The following is a 22,511-nucleotide window of genomic DNA, read 5'->3' on the forward strand; positions in this document are numbered from 1 at the left end:
GGTAGATATTAATCCAGTTCTCTCATTAATCACTTTGAACATCAGTGGTCTAAATGCACCAATTAAAATACAAAAATTGTCAGAGTGGATCAGAAAAACAAGACTTGTATGTTGTTACAAGAAACCCGCTTTAAATACACAGGCATTTATAGATTAAATATGTAGAGGAATATATACCATACTCACATTAAACAAAGAAAAGCAGGAATAGCTATAGTAATTTTAGACAGAGCAGACTTCAAAGCAAAGAAAGTTATCAGGGATAACTAAAGATATTACATAGCAGTAGAGGAGTCAGTTGTCCAAGAAGGCATAACGGTTCATAATGTATGTGCCTAACAACAGAATGCCAAACTTCGCATGGCAAAAACTAATAGAATTGCAAGGCGAATTGATGAATCTATTCTCATAGTTGGGGACTTCTGCACTTCCCTCTCAGAAGCGGATAAGTCCAGCAAGCAGAAAATCAATAAGGACATAGTTGAACTTCATAATTCTTGTTATCCTGGAAATGGATGAAGAATTTAAGTAATAAAATATTTTTTTTTTAAATTGCCCGGGAGGTAGTTAGTATTTAATGCAACTTAACATTTAATTTCTGTAACTTAAATTAATTCCAAATTTTCCACTTTTTACCCTATTTTTGTTTCACAATTTTCTCATCTCTAAAATGAGGATAATAATTACAATGATTAATAACTTTTGCTTTAGGCAGCATTTCTCAAGCCAAGCTGTACTGCAGAATAATAAACTTTCTAAATTCCCTACCAAGACCTGAGAAGCAAAGATGAGAGGAGAGAAGAAATAAATCACATTGACCAAACAGGTGCTGGGAGGAGAAAATGTGTGTAATGCTGTTTTATTTTGTCATTGAATTTGAGACTAAAGACCAGATTTGGGGAGAAATAAACAAGTAATCCATGGAAATAGCTGTGTATAACAAAGGGAAATATTCTATTTTAATGTTGCTGTCAGGATAATACGGTAAAATTTTGAATATTACATGATATGGCAAGTTCACTGTAATTTTGGATTGCATGCCTTAAAGTCGACTAGTTTCCTTTTTCTCTCTACCATAAATTGGGAAATGTTTTCCAGGTACCTCCACTGGGCGCTGTGATTTTAAATTCAATCTTTGTTCCTAGAAGCAGAAGCAGGATGACGGCTGTGACTGGAATCTGAAAGCTAGCAGCTTCCCTGCTATAGGCACAGAGCCAGCTGCTGATCACACTTTGCAAAATTCAGCTGGTCATTACATCTTCATAAAGAGCTTGTTCCCTCAGCAGCCCATGAGAGCAGCCAGAATTTCAAGTCCAGTCATAAGCAGAAGCAGCAAAAACTTCAAAGTATGGAAAAAACAAAAATATTCTGAGCAGCTCCTGATAGAGTCAAATACAGAAAATGAAATGGTCAGGGCCAGACCAAAGATGCATTTGAATTTATTCAACTTGAGATATGTGAGGGAGAGAGAAAGTGAATTTAAAAAGAGAGGGAAGGATCGTTGGAACTATTAAGAAGAATTTATTCTGGAAACCATTGAAAATTTCATAGTCATTATCCACAACCCTGGATAATACAAAAGGAGTATAATACCAATTGTTTCCACCCAGGAAGTTTAGTACATATTGGAAATATAGGAATTTCACCATCAGAGAAAAAAAAAAAGAAATAGTTAAATATGTGCAAGAATTAATATTAGAGATAATTGGAGCTACAATAAAGTGATTAAAGAAGTCTTCATGGAAAAGGAAAGACCGAACTTGACCCTTAAAAAAGTAGAATGATTTCTATAGGCAGGAAGAAAAAATGGTTTGGTCATTATCCTGTGGCTCTTTGGGCTAAACAGCCTCATGTGGAATTTTCAGGGTCCTCCACATTCCTTTATTTATTGTTTGCTTGAATGTTTTTATTCTGCAAAGGATTTGACTCACTAGGTTAGGAACTAAACTTACTTTGCATATAATATAAATTAAGCCATCGAAGGTGACTTCCCAAGAATCTTGCTTATGAGAGATTGATACATAAATAATTGTGCCATTTATCTATATTTACAATGAGAAATGCAGTCTCCATACAATCCGAACACATGGATTCTGAATAGTGTGTTACCCAAAGTTTGAGCACTGAAAGAGAAGCAAATTACATCCAGAAAGTTGCTACCTGATCAAGGAATCAGACTGGGAAGCAATAGCATGATTTAAATCTTTATTATCTTCGAATTCTAATATCCTCATGTCCTTTCTCCACAATAGAGAGAGCCCTAACCCTGGGAAGGAGGCATATTAAATCTTTGCTCAAAGGCTCCCTAATTATATCTGCACCTATTACAGATCCTTGTTCTTCTGTTCATACTGACCAGCCTTCACATCCTACCACCTTCACTGTCTTAATACATGCTGTCTGAAGATTTTTTCTGTCTGTGCTTAAGTTGATTTCTTACCTTAACTCTCAGATAGTAATCTTATCTCTTTTATCACTTCAGGCACATTTGATAGACAAGAATTATGCCACCTGGTTTCGCAGGTTTTTCTGCAAGAAAGTGACATGTTCAGATCAGAGTTTTAGAGAGATAACTCAGTCAGCAGTCCAGAATGGATGTAACAAATCATACAGGATTATATTAAACTTTAATAGGTTTGGTTAAAAAATTGACTTTTAATCATATATATTTTATCTGTTTTTGCTGTTTTCCATATTACTTGGTACTATCTCAAAAATAAAGCCCAAACACAGTAGATTTTATATACGTTAAGTGTCTATAAATCTATCTCTAGATATCCATAGAGTCTCTGAAAAATGCAAATTAGTTCTCATCTTAGAAAAAAATTAAACATGAAACATATAAATTCTGGTTTGACTTCTAAACTTTTTCTCTTTAGCCACTTTCTCTGAAAATGTTCAGATTTTTTTTTTTTCTTACCCTGTGGTAACCAAGGCTTTCATCCAATTCCATGTTTCCCTGGTCCTAGCAGAGTCCCCAGCATTTTAAACATCTATGTAAGAATAATGAAGTATGCCTAGAAGAAATGTCAAAAATTAATGACGAATGGTTTCTTTTATGAATATTTATGATATAGATCCAATACAAAGAAGTAAGGAAAGGTCATGCTGAAAATGATTGGATCTCTTATATTAAAAATGTGTTTATCAGATAAGGAGCGTGACCTCCCAAATTTTCACGAAAATCTTCTCTGTCACTTGACCTTGTGAGATACCTTCAAACAGAAAAAAAATCAAATTGGAGATTTTCCTTCCTTTTGAGAAATGGATGATCAGAGGGACGCAGACAGAGATTGATGAGGGAAGAGATCAAACCTCTGAGTAACTCAAAACTTTCCAGTGAAAATGCCTCTTTCAAAGAATTCAACACTTAGCAGATCTTTATTCACTCAGGTCATCCTGTGATTAGATTATGTTGTCATCAAGTGTTCTCTGCAGGAATGGGGGTGTTTAGATGTTTGTTTGCATGTTAACTCAATACCACCGTCAGTCACAACGTGGTCAAATGTTTTACTGTGACGTAAAACATATACCTCATATTTTGGGCACAAATGTGAAGATAAAACAAGGCAGACCACTGGGCAGATCATGGCTGCGACCTAGAAGGGATTCAGATAAATACGTGCTGTGCCTATCAGATAGTTGCCACTCATGCTTGCGATGCTGCCCAAGAGGGTGACCCTCCAGCCCTTTCACTTCTCACTCTAATGAGTTAGGCTACCCTGGTTTTACTGGTCCTCTCTGCATGATTCACAGCAGTCATGGAGCTCATCTTTTCCAACATTAATTGGTTAATCAATAGAAGAAACATTTTGGATCGTAGAATAATACCTGAAGATTTCATCAGCTGGAATATTTGAGTAGACACTTCACATGGCTTGATGCTCTTTGTGGTATGCGTTACATATATTGTTTAGTCACATTCTTTATCCTTTAAACATGTTCATTTTACTTTCTCTAGAGGAGGATATTTATTACTGCTACTGTTTCAATAATGCCTTTTTCCTCTGGGAAGATCACTCCCTTTATAGTTTTCTCTTGTTCATGCAAATGACAAGAAAAAAGCTTACAAAAACCCTCTGAGTTCCTATTATTTCTAACCCGTACTGTTCTTTCTCCTAGAATTTTCCCTGACTTTTCCCTTCTATGTAACAATCCCTAAACATCTGGTCAACTCCCATCTTTGAAACGCTGCAGTATTAATCCATGAAAATACTTTTATTAATTTTTACTCAGGCAAAGACTCCCAAGGCTGCTCTTCTAAAGCATGTTTCTAGCATTTCAAGTAAAATTCAGATAATTGCTGTTCTGGTGGCTTTGCTATATATAGTAGAGCCCCAAGGAGTTCGTAGTAATGAAATGTGTTTCAAGTACAAGAATGTGGGAATAAGCAATAGAGTACTCAGCTATTTTGAAGAAAATGACTTAATTTTCATGAGATTAAAGTGATGATCTTTGGTTCCTGCTATTTCTTAATTATGAAAAGTCTTTATATAATGCATCACTTTTTATCCATATTTTATTCCTCTGATAGTGGACTTTAAGTGTTTATCAAGAAATCCTGTTTTTAGAAATCACAGAAAGTAAACTCTGCTCATTTTTTTTTTTTTGACTAAATTTCTACTTTATCCGTATCATACTGTCTTCCATCTATAGCAACATGTGATTTAAGGCTGGCCTGATTTCACTGTTAGAGTTCTCACAAAGCAATAGAACATGTAGATCTTGTTTTCCATCTGGAATCTGTTAATAAAGAAGAAAGCAATATAATTGAAAAGAAAATGAAATTAATTGTACTATTTATATAGAATATTCTTATTCTTGATTACAGATAATTTTTCATTATCACGTGTATGGAAATGGCATTGGGGCACTCACCTTGATCCAGGTATCAAACCAAACGAAGGTCCTGTTTAACCTCACTGTAGAACGAGACAATTTCTGGCAGAAGAAAGAGCTGTTCCTATCTGGTGATGAGAATTTCCAACTCCAAGGCGAAGGTGGGGCTGGGAAAGGACACCGCGGTGACATTGCATTGGATGATGTTGTGCTTACAAAGAGTGGTCTGCCATCACGTCACTCCACGAAAGGAGAACTCACAGTGCCTCTTCCCACAGGTACCTTTAATTTGTGTTTTGTATTTTTACAAGGTGAAAAGTGGGGAGGAAGAAAGGAAATGGAAAAAAGAATGACATAAACAACTAGTAATTTACTGCTTCCATAATGAAAACAATCTTTCGAATCTAAAAAAAATTATCTTTTAAGCTTTTTTCATAAAATTGTTTTCCAAATTTTCTCCAAGCTTCAGTATATTTACCAGTTCCTGAGTTCTTTATTTAGTCAACTTCTTCTTAGATCTGATATAGAATTTAATCCTTAACAAATATCAGTTCACTCAATAAAATATAAGTAGTCAAGGGCTGAATTATTTAATTTTAATTAGACATTACTGTGGTTATGCTATTTATTTTATTCTTTTTAGGCATATGGACATTTCAATTTGAGTGATTGAGTTTATATGTTTAAATAGTTTAGGTGATTGAATATGTTCATCTACCCTTTTAATCTAAAATATCTTTTAGTAATTTGTCTAAAGAATTATATTAAAGTTTTTAGTTGGTAGATGTTCATTATAATATATACAGTGAAAATGTGAGAAGTGGAAATAGCAAGCACCATTAATACACATAATATACTAGAGTTACGAGATGAAAATAAATGCAATATATATTATTAAAATGACAAAAGAGCAAATTTCATCGTTTTATAATATGACATATTAACATGTAAACCATAACTTTAACATAGGAAACAAAATTGCTGTTTCTTTCGTAGCTAAATTATTTCTCTTATAGTTATCGAAAACAAAAGTGCTTTAAAAAGAATGAATTTGTTTACTCTGGCTTTTAAGATGGAGGATGAAGTGGGGAACGTTGCAATTTCTGCCTTTACTTCCCCACTCATTTCAAAGGGAGTATTTTAATTTAGTAATAAAAAATAATCTCATAGCATATAAATAGTGAAGGAGCCAAAGTTTTATGTTGCACCACTGCAAAGTTTAAGGAGCAGCTACTAAGTAGGATGCAAGAGGAATAAGCTAATCTTATCGGGAATTTTAAATTCTTAAATCTGTGAAATCTTGAATAAAGTTACTTTTTAAAAATTTCCAAAAGAAAATTAAAAAATATCGATAAAGAGGTACAAAAAATATCTATCAGTTGTTAATTAAGGGCACATACTAATAATGCTAGAGTTCTTTGTATATTCTTATGAGAATTGAGATAGTGTATTAAAATTTTTGGTGAATGAAAAAATAAAAAAATCTCAGCTCTTAGGAATAACTCAATATGGTAAGGGGGAGTAGGAAAAACACCTCAAATAACTCTAATATTAGGTAGGATATAATTAAGTGCCAGAAGAAATATACCAATACTTATGAAGGTGCAGAGAAGATGAAGAAAAATAGCAAAGCAATAAAATAAATAAAAAATAAAAGATAAATTAAAAAATAAAAAAAAGTTGTTTATTTATATTATTTATAGCATTCCAAAAATTGAGGTGAAATAATTTAGTAGTTTCATAGCTATCTCAGCTGTGATGCCTACATTCAAATGAAGCAGATGAAAAATAAATGCTTATGGAGTTAACATTCTTATAAACTATTTGAGATACTTCTAACGTGCCTCCGGAAACCAAAAATATATACATTTTGCTTGGTAAAAGTGAAAAGCTATACTTTGTTTAGACTTAAACTGTGAAATATTTCTGAAAAACTATGTCAATATGAGTTCACAGAAATTTGTTGGTGTCTCAGACATTTTAAACGAAGGCTATATTTACATATATATTTTGGGGAAGGGTGGGATATTCTGAACAAAATGAAAGCCAAACTTGTTTCCTTTGATCTTCATGAAAGCTGGTGTGGAGTTCACTGATATCATGACATCTAAGAGAATTATAAAGAGAGTCACAAAAAGAAGCCACATATATAATTTTACATTTTCTATTAGTTAGGTTTAAATAAGTGACATTAATTTTAATAATTTCATTAATTCCACATATCAAAAATATCATTTTAATACAAAAGCAATATAACAATATTAATAAGACATTCTACATTATTGTTTCCATGTTGTCTTTAAGTCCTCCAGGATATATTTTGTCACAGCACACTTAGTGTGGATCAGTCACACTTCCGTTGCTCAGTAGCCACTGCAGCAAATGGCCACCCCAGTGGGCAGCACAGGTGATAAAGTGAACACTCTAGGGCACTTTTAGGCCTGTCTCTGACAATGGGGTTGCATTTGACAGAGTGAGATTTGTGAATTCCCAAGACTTGCAGTTATCTTCTAGTTTAAACAGAAGCACAGAAATGCAGCCCAGGTACCATGAAAGCACAGGTACAGTGTTCTAGTGGACGAGCTGCCAATCCCAGACTCCCTTCCCACTGGCTGTGTGCTGCACAGCTTCTCTGAGACTCAATGTCCTCATTGACAAAGCAGAGAGAATATCACTTATTCCTTAGGATCTTAGGCTTTTAAGAATAAAAGGAGATAGTTGCCTATGCAGGTTGCCTAGTCCCATGGCTGGTGTATGGTAGACATTTATTCAATAAAATCATCTTAGTTTTATATAATCCTATATTTGGGGACATCTTCATCAATATTCCTTAGATAGTATAGATATTTGAGAGTACGCCTCTATTATTTGCATTTTTATTAAGACCATGTTTCTGCCATTTGTTTTGACAAAATTTTTTTCTTTCAGAGATTACAAGCATATAATTATTTTATATCACATTCTAATCATTCAGTCTTATCATTTATTGATAACCTCTTTAATTATTTTTGATGTATCATGAATAACATATATGTACTGTGTATCTTTGAAATGTTTAATAATTCTTAATTTCTCATTACCACAAAAACACCTAACTTGGGACTTTCACAGATTGAAGGAGGGTCAATGACATTACGTTTCACAAGTACTGGCTACATCTGTTAAACTTTTGGAAATTACTCTAGTTCACGCAGACTTTTCATCTGCATTCATGTATGTAGGCTAACAGCTCCATCAAGGATAACTTAAAATAGAAAAGATAAGAGGAAGCAAAACATATATTTAGGAAGATGCAATTGAACTGAATTTGGAATCAGTGATTCTAATTAGTCAAATAAGACCCAGGGCTTTATTAGCAAAATTAATACTAAATTATTATTAAGTCTCTAGAAGTTATATTTAAGAGCTTATTTTGATGACAGTTTTGTTAATTACTAAGTAATGATAACAATAATTATTTAATGAATATTAATAATAAAAAGACAACCAAGATTCCTCTTTTAAATATCCATGTGCAAATTCAGCCAGTATCATATCTTCTGTTATTGGCAGATATTTAATAAAATCTCTAAGTATAATGAGAGCAAGGATCAGTCGTGTGTGTGTGTGTGTGTGTGTGTGTGTGTGTGTGTGTGTGTATGTTTTGTGTGTGTTGTATGTTAAGTCCCCACAGTTATTTCCAAGGATGACTTATACAAAAGTTTTTTTGGCATATAACATGGTAATCAACTTTTGCTTAAGAAATGCATATAAGGCTGTGGGGGCTGAATGGATTAGCTCCCCTTCGAGGTCACACATTTCCCTGAATCTCTGGCAGTAATTCAGAAAGCTGCTACCTATGGAGCAGAATGAGGGCATCGCAGGCAGTCAGTGTCTGAGTTGGGGAAAGCTGTCTGCTCGTACTCAGCTCTATGATTTAGTGAACTCTGCACACAATATTTGGTGCAGAGGTCATGTATTTGAGGTTTAAAGTCATGAATTTGGATTTTTGCACTGCTTACTACCTATATAATCTGTCACCTGATCTATTTAACCTCCCTAATTCTTACCTTTCTTGTCTGTAAAAATGGGACAAGTGGAGCTTATTTCTGAGTGGCATGAAAAACAATTGAGATAATACACAGTATGTTTTAAACAATACTTGGCATGTAGTTGATTTTCAGTTATTTTCCTTTTTTCTGCCGCTCCTCTTCCCTCTTGGGAGGGATTATAAAATCAAACTGTGTACAGTTGAAATTTGTTTAAAGCATATTGTCTACTTGCTATCTTTCCTTCGTCACATTTCATGCATTGCTCAAAGTAGCGGTTCAGATCCCTCCTGCCCTTCCTGTGCCCGTCAAAGAAATTGCTCTTATAGAAGACTCAAAATGCCTAATTGCTAATTTGCCGACTTCATTTATTATTTACAATAAGCAATAGAAAGGAAATAAATAGTGCTAAAATTCACAGAAGTTGATACCTCAGTTGGATATGACATGAGCAGGAAGTTGAAAGAAGTTAATTTTTAAATATAGAGGCATATACCTCACAGTGTTTTCCAAGTTAATGTTTTTCCGGTAAAACAACTCTTGGTTTTAATACTGATATTTATAGAATTCCTGAATCTATTCTTACTTTGTTTTTTGCGGGGGAGGGCAGGGTGCTAATATTGATATTGGAAAACATATTTCCATCCCCCAAAACTCAGAATACTATTCAAGCAATATATTACATAGGAAAATTGTCAGGTTTATTCCAAATACAACTGATAGACTAAGGGGTTTTGAAAATTTTATGCAGTGATCATAGATGTGTTATGGTTATGGCAGACATCCAGCAGCAAATGCACTGTGAGCCGTTACCGCATTGTGCGTTGGTCCCGAATATGTTTCCTCTGTGTCTTCCATATGCAGCCATATTTTTATTTAATGTGAATAACGAATGCCCCTAGAAACTGAGAAAGTGTCAAAGAAAATTGTGGAGAGCAAAGCAAAGCAAGTGAAAAAGAGATTACAGTGTAAAAGAAAAGAAAACATTTTGACCAAGGACATGCGGCTTTGATGAGGCAAATTTAAAAAATAATTGAAGAACTCTTAGAATATGTCACTGAGAGATTCGCTACTAAGTTGTCTATGTAAACATGTGATGTTAGTCTAAGGAAAACCACCAGCAAATCAAGCTGGTAGACATCACTGGCTTCTAAGGCTTTGCTTTCAGTAGACACTTCTTCCTAGGTAACTACAGGTAATGTTTGAATTATTCCTGAGAGCGATGGACTACTAGTATCTTCTAATGGTAACAGGTTTTAACTTCTTACAAGTCTAATTAGATATGCAAATAATGCAGATCAACACAGACAATGAAAAATTAACCTAATAAGGTTTATTGAGCGAAGACTAGAAGGAGGCTTGGGAATTAGCCAATCATATATAAAGAGCATCCTATAGGAAGGCAAATGTATTCGTTGGATGCTCTTGAATATCTGAGTATCTAACTCCCAAGCTTCCATCAAGTCTTTGATCAATAAACCGTATTAGGTTAATTTTTCATTGTCTGTCTTTTTCTTTATGAGAAAGTCTAACAAACAAAACACTATATTTGTAATACCTTAAATAATATACATGTTTGTGTTTTTTATAAACTTGATCCTTACTGAACTATTTATATATGAACAAAGTTAGAAATTATAACATTATTGCATTATCTTGGCTGTCGAGCTAAAATTAAACTGTTTTTAATGTTTGAGCTCTCAAATATATTCCAGTTAAATAAAAACCAAGAAAGGTCATGTGAGAAACTATTTAAAATTGTTGAGTATAAGTAAGACAACACAGATTACATTTCTCTTGGAAGGAAAATATGATTGTGTGAAACTAACTGTATTTCATGTCCCAATGAATTTAATATGTTGGAAAATTTCAGCTTCGCTTGAAATGCCAATTGGCTGTAACCTACTTATGTAATAGTGGAGAGATATGCTGTTTGAAATATTTTAATTTTTAACTATATCACAGTTCCAAGAAAATGTCTTTCAATTTAGGATTTTTTTCCACATGAGCCATTTCTTTCATTTTGTGGAAAGAATATTAGGAATTAGGATATCTGTATGCTATTTTTAACTGATATTTGGGCTTTCCAAAGCACATTGTCTGCTTTAACAAACATATGGATAGATAACCAAAATAAAATAATCTATTCAAAAATCACTTAAAATTTCAAAATTGATGATATAAAATTCTATGTCAAGATGCACATGTATTCTTTTTGAAATCTTTTTATCTAAAGAGATTTTAATAAAGGAAAAGGCTTAACATTTTTAGATTCAGTTTTCTTGGTAATATGTTTTCACTTATATTTCTGATCTTCTTTCTGAGATTATTTTCTTGTTTTCTAAAATATATAAGAAGTTCCTTTAATGATGCTCTCTCAGTTCTGATTAGATTAAATGCTTTAATAATCTCAACATAATATTTTAAAGGTGGTTGCATTGGATGTACAGATTTAGTTTGCAACTTTCTGTTAGATATTTTTGACAGACATTTTCCCACTGTCTCTTGGCTTGTATTGTGATCACGAAATCAGCTCTTAATCTAATTACCATTTTTTTTTTATAAGTAATGTTCTTTTACCACTCTACTCTTAAGATTTTCTCTTTTCCTCTGGTATTCCACTAAATCATGTGAATTAGGGTAGGCTTCCTTTTATTTATCTTGTTTGATATTCAATGAACTTTTTTAATCTGGGGATTGATGTGCTTCATGAATTCTGAAACATTCTAGGCTATTACGCCTTTGATTTTTGGTTTCCTTCATTCAATTTCTTTCTCTCCTTTGGATCTCTGGTAAGACTTAGCTTGGATCTTCTCATCTTTTCTTTTTAAAAAATGAAGAATAATTTTGATATAGTGAAATGTGCAGATTTTTGGTATGAAATACAATTAATTTTGACAAGTGCATATATCAGTGTAACCCAAAACACATCAAAATATGGAACATTTCCATCACCCCAGAAATTGTCCTTGTTTACTTCTCAGTAATACTGCCTCCCATCCCTTCAGTCAGAGGAAACCAATGTTCCGATGTTTATCACCATGTATTAGATTTGCCTTTTTATCAATGGTGTGTCTGGCTTCTCTTGCTCAGTGTAAGGTTTTGGAAATTTATCCGTATTATTGAGTGTATCACTATTTTCTTTTTTTTTCAATTGATGAATAGTATTCTATTGTACATCAAAATGCGTTTGCTCACTCTGTTGACAAATAAGTTGTTTCAAATTATTGGATATTGTGAATTAAGTTGTTATGAAAATTCGTGTACACCTTTTTATAGAAATATGTTTTCTCCTGTAAGTACCTAGAGGTGCAGTTGCTTGATTATACGGCAGATGTATGTCTCACTTTATAAGAAACAGCCAAACAATTTTCAATAATGATTGTATCATTTTACAATCCCAACAGCAATATATGAGATTGCCAGTTGCTATTCATCCTCACTAATATTTGGTTTGTCTGTCTTTTTAATCTTAGCAGTTCTAGTGCATATCAAATGAGATCTCATTGTGATTTCAGTTTACTTTTCCCTGATGGTTTTTACTTGTGCTTCTTGGACATCTGTATATTTTCCTCTGTGGCGTGCCTGTTTAAGCTGTTTTTTGTTTTGTTTTGTTTTGTTTTATTTTTTACCGACCCGTATGTTTAATATTTACTTATAGATATTCGTTATATACCCAGAATACAAAGATCAGCATATGTATGTATTGCGATTTTCTTCTCGGTGAACGTCCTAGTTCATTAATGATTTCATCTTATGATGAAAAATTCCAGTTTATCATTTTTTTCCTGTAATGGTTGCTGCTTTCTATGCCTCTCTGAGGAATCTTTCCTTATCCAAGGTCACAAAGATATTCTATGTTTTCTCACAAGGTTTAGAGCTTTAGTTTTTATATTTAGGACTCTGATTTATCATGAGTTGGTATCGTGTATGGTGTTCCAACATCATTTGTTGAAGTTACTTTCGTTTACCTATTCATTGCCTGGAAGCTTTGTCAAAAATTAATTAATCATATATGTTTATAGGTCTAAAACTGGTGCTTTGTTCTCTTCCATTGATCTATATATCTAATTTTACTACCTATTCTATGTCCTGTATGTTTTTAGAGTCTGCTGGAATAATGATAGTAATAACATTGCATCTGTCAATTTGGGGAGAGTTGATATATGAACAATATTGAGTTTTCCTATCCATGGGTATGGCATGTCTCTCCAATTATTCAAGTATTCTATAATTTCTCTCGGTACTGCTTTGTAGTTTAATTATATAGATTTTTTTTTTCCATTTTAAACAAATTATCTCCAGCTTTTCATAGTTTAGTGCCATTGCTAGGTACTATTTTATTTTATCTTATTTTGTAGAAGTTCATTGCTAATACGTAAAACTACAATTGATCTTTGTATAATATTATATATTATGGTTTTGCAAAATTCACATAATAGTTCTAATAGTTACCTTTTCATAAGTTAGTTAGGACTTAAAATAATGAAACGTGATAAAAGATAGTATTTTTCTTCCTTTCCAAACATCAAGTCTTTACTTACTTTTCTTGATGGCTTGGATATCTAAGACAGTATCAAAAATAAGTATTGAGCAGACACATTTGCCTTGCTTCTGATTTTAGGGGGAAGTATTTTGTCTTTCTCCAGTACTTTTAAGGTAGTAGCTTTCATCAATTCGAAGTTTTTTTCTATTTCTAATCTTCTAAGAGATTTAATTATGATTGGATATTAAATTGTGTCAAATGTTCTTTGTGAACATGAAGAAAATCATGTGATTTTTCTCCTTTACCAAATTGTGGGTATTACACTAACTGATTTTCAAATCTCGAAAGAAAACTTATATTCTTAGAATTAACCCCACTTGATTAGAATGTATTATTTATATATTGCTAGATTTTATCTGATAAATTTTTGTTGAGAATTTTTGCATCTATATTAATGAAAGCATTTTTATGTAACTTTTTCAATTTTTCTTATAATTACTTTATATTTCATGATATACAAAGCACATATATTAATATATTTATTTTGTTTCCTCTCTCAGAAATTTAAGTTGCATGGTGGCAGGCATTTTTTAAATTGCTTTGATTACTGCCTGACATGTAGTTGGAGCTCAATATGTCATTATTTCCTACATAAATTAATTATGCAGGAAAGGCAAAAGGAATTCCTACAGATATGGGTGTGCATGAGGTCCAGAGGGCAATTAGCTGAGCCTGGGTGGGGTGTCATAAACTCCAGAAGCAATATCTTTAAGAAAGCACACAAGCATACAATTACATCATAGATTTAACTGTAGTTAGAGCAGTTTTACGTCTTAATTATACAAGCTAGTGAAAGAAAATGGGAAATCATTAAAAACAGAAAAAATAATTGTGTAAGAACTTAAATATAACAAACATATATGTGGTTAAGTCAAGGACAATATTTAGATAACTATAATAATATCAACTAAGTAAGAATTTAACCCTAAATTATAACAACTCTTAGATATATGAGGGGAGAGAGGTATATGTGTTGGAGAAGGGCGTAGTATAAAACTTATGTCCTTATTCCCCAGAGATCTAGGGCAATAGATTACACCTAAACTTGAAAAATAAGGAATTAGTTTTATAAATAGTTTATTTAGACACATGCAGAAAGTATCAGACAAAATAGATGTAAGAATTAAAAATGAATTTATCCAAAGTATAGCAGTAGAATTAGTGTGGGATGAGATATGGGCTACTTAAAGTGGTATTCATTTTTTAAAACTCTATACCTGTATTATTTTAGTAAAAATGAAAATTACCTGGAAGGAAATTTATCTTGATAAGAGAAGTTATGTATAACGAATAGACAAGACTGGTCTAATATATATTTTTTAAATCATCAGTTTTCTCAAGGATGGAATTACCAGCCAGGCCATATATTTTTTTATTGTCATTATAGTCCTCACAAATAATCTATAGTGAAATCATTAATGATGAAAAAAATGTATATTCTTGTGAATTAAAGTCTCCTGGCTAAATGCTTGCTCTCAAGTAGACTTTCAAAGATTAAAATTCTTAGAAAATCTGAATTTACTTTTTGGGGAAAAAATAAGCCATTGTTAAAATTTATGCTATTTTAATAGTACAGCAAAGTAGAAGTTGATTTTTTTCCCCCAGAAGGTTGCCTACTTGCATTTTAGCAAATATTTAAAGAATGAGGGAAAGCATTTCTATAAAACTTTATAAGGAAATGTCTCCTTATAAGTTTCTCCCATTTTTATATGAACTGTTATTCCTCACTTTGAGTTGCCCTAGGGTTGGAAGCCTGGAAATTATTCAGAACATTTTCCTAAAAATTATAAGATCAATTAGCCAAGTAGCTTTGGCAGTTTTCACACTGTGGCTATCATCTAGACATCAAATGAAAATATAGGTCAGTGTGAAAACTGAAAATTTGGGATTTTCTGTCAGTTAGATTTGCACTAAATATACAAGAACATAGTTTTATTAATTCAAAACAATATGTGACTGGCTTGTTTCTCCCTCCTGTTAAATACAGTCAAACTGAATGAAATGCAATTCTTTACTCATCACTTAGCATTAATTATTCTTTGTATTGGGAAATTGTTTGAGAAGCTGTTGGGGAAGAGATTTTAATTTTGGCATCTGTAATCCCTTTCCAAAGAAAGTTCATTTAAATATTTACATGTGTTAGCTACTTTTTAAGTGTTTTCAATGACTTAGCCTGCATACATAAACACACTACTATTTTTAAAATGTTTTAGTTATTTATACTACGTGTGGTACAATACAGTAATCATATAGAAATCCATTTCTTGCTATACATAGAACATTTTAATACACTAGAAATTATATTGTATAATCTTATCAGAGTACGCAGCTCAGATTTAAATTTACGTTAATACTATAGCCTATTCAAATGAATTTAAAATTCCAGTATAATACTCTTCATGATAAATATTCACCTTAAAGATTTGATGATTGTTACAAAGCCCTGTAGCACAATACTACCGGCTATTTTCTGCAGGCCGTCAAAATGCTATTTTCTGCAAGTTAGTATATTTCCTGAAATCTATGCAAATTTTGTTAGTATATTTCTGAATGGAGTTAGTATATTTCCTGAAATCTATGCAATGGAGTTAGTATATTTCCTGAAATCTATGCAAATTTTTCAAGGCAGCTATATGCTTTTATTTATAAATATCACATCTTATTTCATATGCAATTTGAGGAAGCATTTAAATAACATACACATTTAAGTGTATATGCACACTCATGTATACATACATATGCATATATGAGTATATGACCTTTAAGTGTTTATGGACTAAAGATTCTTCTAATTAACTGCCCTAGTCCATCATAGTTCTTTCTCCATGATCCAAGATGGTGGTAGTGAGATGGATGGAGAGGTAAAGAAAAATGGCTAACACGCATGTTCCAACTGTCCTGTAAGGAACATTTTTGGAGGTTGCCACAGGATGCGTGGAGTTACATGATATTGGCAAACATCTAGTCATCTCTCACACAAAGAGTTTCTCAGAAGTGGACTCTTTTGTAGGCAGCCATGCATCCAGCTAAAAACTGTAAAGCAGAAGGAGAGGACAGATAAAGGAGACAAGCAGCAGCCCCTGCCACAATGAGAGAATAATATATTGTGGAGTAAGAATCACAAGAAGTCATACCCTATAGCCTAAATGTCATGTTAAAATAAATGAAATATTATATCCTACAATTCCTAGAACAGGATATTCTGTTAGTTCGCAACAGTCCATTGCAAAGTATAACAACATATTGTCAAAATATATATTGAGGCATAAATAAAACTATGCATAATGTTTAAATTTGAAATGGTTGTTCAAGCACTTTAATTACTATGCCATTTCTATATAACTTATTCATTAATGTTTACAAAATAGAGAGAAAGCTTCGATCATTTCAAAAAAAAGATGGTTCGATATTTTATTGTATTTAAAACAAATAAGGAAAAGATACATAAGTGAATTTTAAAATTGACAAGTATATTTCATGAACTCACAATTTCTTACTAAAATACATTTCATGCCTTAGCAAATAGTAATTTGCATCGTGGTTAAGATTATGGATTTTGGAACCAAATTATTTGGATTCAAATCTCAGCTGTGCTCCTTACAAACTGTGTGACATTGAGCAGAGTACTTTACCCTCTCTTTATCAGTTTTTTCACCTGTAAAATGGGATTAATAAGCAGGTCTATTCCATGAGATTATCGTGAAGCTTGAATAAGATATGTAAAACATTTACAAGAGTGACTGACAGTTGGTAAATTCTTTATAGGTGTTATTCATCGTTTTGGTATTGTTGTTGGTATTCAAAGGATGAGTTACCATTTATCGCTTGACCATTGAGGGAACAGGGACAAGTGTGTTACTATGAGCGTATATGTTAAAGGAAAATATCAGGTATGATTTAACTGTGCTCATTCCAGGAGAGAGTAGATTGTCATTTCCGGATATTTTTTGTATTGCTAGCAATCTGTAGACAAGTTAATAAACCTAAAGATAATAAAATTGATATGTCCTTATCCTTACGTGGGTTTTTAAATCCTCTGTCAGCGATTTACCCAGCACTATGACACTTAATTGCCAACAATAAAGTCCCGATACAATTTAATTCCCAATTTTCCCCATTTTGTTAACATAAGAATCATTAGGGATTTCATGATAAAAGTAAACTTGAAATACTGATTTCCAAACTTAATTGCATTAATTGACACTCTCTGTCTTTACCAACCCACTACATACTTTGTTAGAAAATGTTAGCTATTTAGCTTTTTGAATGTATATAGCTTTTTTCACACTAAACTTCAAATCAGTCAAGCACTAGATTTTATACCGAATGGAAGCCTCCTCTGGATCTTGAACTAGAATCATACCAAAACTTGAATCATTTGTATTGAATTAATGAAGAAAGAAATTAGTTGTGAACTTCACCATGCCTCACTGAAGATAAGAGAGGAGGAGAAGAGGGTGGGCAAGAAGTAGAAAAGGAAAAAAAGAAAGAAGAAGAAGAAATGGAATCCACTGGTAAAAATGGATTTACTTGGCTGAGTGCTTTCTACACTCCCTCTCTACCACTCTCAGCAGACGCCTTCCAGATTCAAATAGAATCTCTATGGCTGAGTACTAAAAGAGTACTGATTCGCACAGGCAAAGAGTTCAAAGAAATGAGAACCCATGGTGTTCTAGTGCAGCTGAAAGAACACGAAGCCAGTCATCAGAAGAGGGACATCTAGCTCTTGCTCTGCTGTGTGCCAGGTGTTTGACATGGTCACTTCCCCCCGCCTCCACCCTGCATCTGTTGAAAGGATTTTGTGTTTCTCCCCTTTGTTTCCTTTATATGGGTCTTTGTATTAGTTAATAATTAACAAATTCCTTGCATCCTGATATATACATTTCATTAAGTATTTTATCCTTTATGTCACTGGATTTTATTTGCTAATGTATTAAAGGACATTGTGCCTATGTTCATGAGTATATCATATGCTTGTCTTATAATGTCTTTTTCTGCTTTTAGTATTACAGTAATATTCGTTCATAAAATGTGGGGGGTAGTTCTCGCCTTTCTTCATTTGATGGGAGATTGCATATTGGATTGATAGTCTTTTTTCCTTAAAAGTGTGGAAGAATTCACTAGCTAAGTTTTCTCCTGGAGTCCTCTTTGTAGGAAGGTTGTTAATTATGAATTCTATCTCATAGATGTAGATTTATTCACCTTTTTTATAATCTTTTATTATCCTTTAACGTCTATCCAACGTGTAGTGATAGCTACCTTTTCATTTCTTGTATTGGAACTCTGTGTCTTATTTCTGTTTTTAGATGAAGTTTTATCAAATTTACTGGTATTTTCAAAGAAACAGCTTTTAGTTTCCCTGATCTTTTTCACTGTTGTTTGTTTTGTCTTTCATTAATATTTCCTCTTAATTTTATTATTTCCTTTCTTTAACTTACTTTGGGTTAAATTTGCTTTTTTTCATAGCTTCTTTAGGTAGAAACTTCCACAATTGATCTTACGCGTCTTTAAATTTTTCTAATATAAGCATTTAAATGTATATATCTACTTACTCAGCTTACCTGCGTCCTATCAATTTTGACACACTGTTTTCATTTTCATTCAGTTCAAAGTATATTCTAATTACCTTTGTATTTTTTCTTTAACCCATGGCTTACAAACATGTATGTTGTTTGGTTTCAAATATCTAGTAGATATTTTCCAGATATCTATTTGTTATTGATTTCAAATATCTAGTAGATATTTTCCAGATATCTATTTGTTATTGATTTCTAATTTAGTCTGTTGTTCCAAGAGAACATACTCTGCATGACTTTATTCCTTTCAATTTTTTATGAAGTGCATCTTGGTGACAGATCTACATGCCCTGGAAAATAATGTGTTTTGTGCTATTGTTTGTGTGTAATCTTCTATGAATGTTAATTAGGTCAGTTTGCTTCATAATAAGTCTTTTATATTCTTAAGCTTGTTCTACCAATACTGGGAGAAAATTGGTAACATTCACAGCTAAAACTGTGAATTTACCTTTGGTTTTGTTAGTTTTTGCTTTATGTAATAAGATGCATATATACTTAGGATTGTTATGTTTTCTTGATTAAATGACCCTTTATCATTGTAAAATATCCCTCTTTATTCTTGGAAGTATTTCTCCCCTTCAGTTCTACTTATTCTCTCTGATGGAATGGAATTCAAACATCTCCTAGACCTATGAGAGTTGTAGGAATTCTTTTGCTTTTTGCTTACTTTAAAAAAATTTTTTTTAAAAATGATTTGAGTTTTATTTTATACTTTTTATTATTCTCTCCTATGGAAAATATACACTTTTATTTAGATTTCACACTAGAATTTTAATATGCATATATAATATATAAGATTTTAAGTAATTTGATCTCTATCATCCTTCTTATATTACATAAAAATTAAAATGCTTTAACTCTGGTTTCCCTTCTATCTACTTACATGTAGTCATATTCACGTGCTTTATCTCTATTTTGATATTTTACATTAAATTTTGATATTTCTATTGTCATTGTTTTCTAAAAGTTTCCATACCAGTTTCTTTATTCTGCATTTCTTCTAACGTTTCAGATTTTCCTTCTAGGGTCATTCAACTTCTCCCTGAAAAATGTTCTTTAAAAATCCTTTAGCAGAGGTCTTTTGGTGATAAACTTACAATTTTGTTTACCTGAAAATACCTCTAATAAACCCTCATTTTTTGAAGGCAGTTTTATGGACATGCAATTCTAAATTGACAGTTATTCTCTCTCAGTTTTAAAGATGTTATTCCACTCTTTTCAAGATTCTATAGTTACTGTCGAGAATTTATTGTTATTACTAATTAAGATATGTATTTTTTTCTCTCAGTTTTCTAAAGATCTCTGAGTATTCTGTGGTGTAATGACGATATGTTTAACACTGAATGTCTTTATTTTTACTTAGCTCTTCTTTTCTTCTGGAATTCTGATTAGATGTTGTTAGGCTTTCTCATTCTATCATCCCATCTCTTAAATTGTGTTTCATATTTTCTTATATCTTGTTTCATTCTAGATGATGTTTTCAGATTTATTTTTCTAGTTCTAATTTTTATTTTATCTGTGTTTAATTTTCTATTTAGTCTTTTTATTGAATTTTAAATTTAGATTTCATAAATTTTATTTTAAAAAATTTTATACATGGATATTTTGGATAACATGATATTTCCAATCTCCTCTTTTATTTTTAAATGTATTAAATTTCTTTTGTATCATTTTCAGTAACATCTATTTTAAAGTCTTTGTGGGCTTATTTTAGATGATTGTGATTGTTTCTGCTCACGCTGGCTTATTATATGTTTTGTGAATCTGATTGAAAATCAATATTGGTTAAAATGTCACTTGTGTGATTTTTTTGAGGCTTAGGTTATGTGTATGTTCCTCCAAGCAGATATGATTTTGCTCCAGACTGACACCTGGTGTCAGCACAGGGACAGGTGTGGTTTCAAATACTTCTCAGGTTTTTGTTCTGAAGGACTAGCCAAAATGTAGACAGTCAAAAATACCATGTTATGTGTAGCTAATAAGCAAACATGCCTATATAACATATAGCTAATGTCAATTATTTTTTAAGAAATTTTACTTTTACTCTCACCTAGATCGAATACCAAACAATGATTTCCTATGCTGACATTTTTAAAAATTATATTTTATTCTAGTTTTGGGGAGGAGCTCTTCTTTGTCCCAGCTTTATGTGTTTTTGTCTCTTTTAGAGCCCCCTGAAACTTCAGAAGTTCAAAGTTGCATCTAGTCTCCTTCACTACAAAGCTCTAAGTTTCCCAACTGGTCCTTCATGGAACATGGGTGCGTTTTGGTTGGGTTACTATGTGCCGAGCCATTGATCCCCTCAACTTTCAAATCAGCCAGAATGGGACTGGATATCTAATCAACTCGGGCTGCCTTAACAAAATACTGTAAACTGGGTGGCTTAAACAACAAGCATTTATTTCTCATATATCTGGAGGTTGGAAGTCTCAGATCAAGTTTTCAGCATGGTCAGGTCCTGGCGAGAACCTTCTTCCTTGTTTATGGAAAGCCATTGTCTCTAGTCCAACAGGTTTCAAACTCGTATAAGAGTAAAACGGTGAGTCACCAATTTACTTAGAGAAAGATACTGACATGAAATTATAACTAGTCATTTGTCTCCTGATTTCAGTTATGGAATAAAATAATATTTTGATTGAAACATAAATGACTTATAAATTACATAACCTAACAAAATCTTGCATTTCGGAGATAATAAAATTAAGTCCTACAGCATTTAAATGACTTTTCCAAGATTCAGTGGCTAGTTAGCAGTAAATCTATGACTGAAATTCATGTCTCCTGAATTTCTCTTCAATACTGAACCACTGTTCATTCACTCTTTCATTTGTTTGTTTATTCATTTGAAAGCATATTGACGAATATAATGTGTTAGGGACTAAGTTAGATAATTAAAATAACTAATTTGTATTCAATGTGTTTAGTGAAGCAGTAACTATTGTGATCAATATACAATAGAGCCACAGAGAATGCAGAAGCACTTCTTTCTGAATGGTCGTTAAAGTATCACAGAAGAGATAATATTTGAATTGAAACTTGAAGAATGGGCAGTAGAAACGTGAAGAAGGCAATGCCACAATGAAAGAAAGGGATGATAGTACAACATATCAAAACTTTTGGGATATAGCAAAAGCAGTCATAAGAGGAAAGTTCATATCATTACAGGCCTATCTCCAAAAACAAGAATGAGCCCAAATAAACAACCTAAAAACTAGAAAAGGAAGAACAAATGAAGCCTAAAGTCAGCAGATGGAAAGAAATAATCAAAATTAAAGCAGAAATAAATGAAATTGAAAACAAAATAATAGAAAGAATAAATGCAACGAAGAGCTGGTTCTTTGAGAAGGTTCATAAAATTGACAAACCTCTGGCTGGACTCACTAAAGAAAAAAGAGAAAGGACACAAACAAAATCAGGGGTGAAAGAGGGGAAATTAAGACTGACATCGCAGAAAGACAAAGGATCATGCACGAATACTATGAAAAAGTATATAATACCAAATTCAATAACCTAGAAGAAATG

General features: G+C 32.4%; 1 protein-coding gene across 1 annotated transcript in view; it reads left to right on the forward strand.

The window, feature by feature from the left end:
- The window catches only part of MALRD1 (MAM and LDL receptor class A domain containing 1), a 520,465-nt gene that overhangs the window by 206,902 nt on the left and 291,052 nt on the right, over nt 1-22,511 (forward strand). The window contains 2 exon segments of the mRNA XM_023533144.1: nt 1,099-1,346; nt 4,832-5,117. Of these exon segments, the coding sequence (XP_023388912.1) occupies nt 1,099-1,346; nt 4,832-5,117 (534 nt within the window).

Source organism: Pteropus vampyrus, unplaced genomic scaffold, assembly GCF_000151845.1.
Source record: "Pteropus vampyrus isolate Shadow unplaced genomic scaffold, Pvam_2.0 Scaffold96, whole genome shotgun sequence".
Taxonomy (NCBI): domain Eukaryota; kingdom Metazoa; phylum Chordata; class Mammalia; order Chiroptera; family Pteropodidae; genus Pteropus; species Pteropus vampyrus.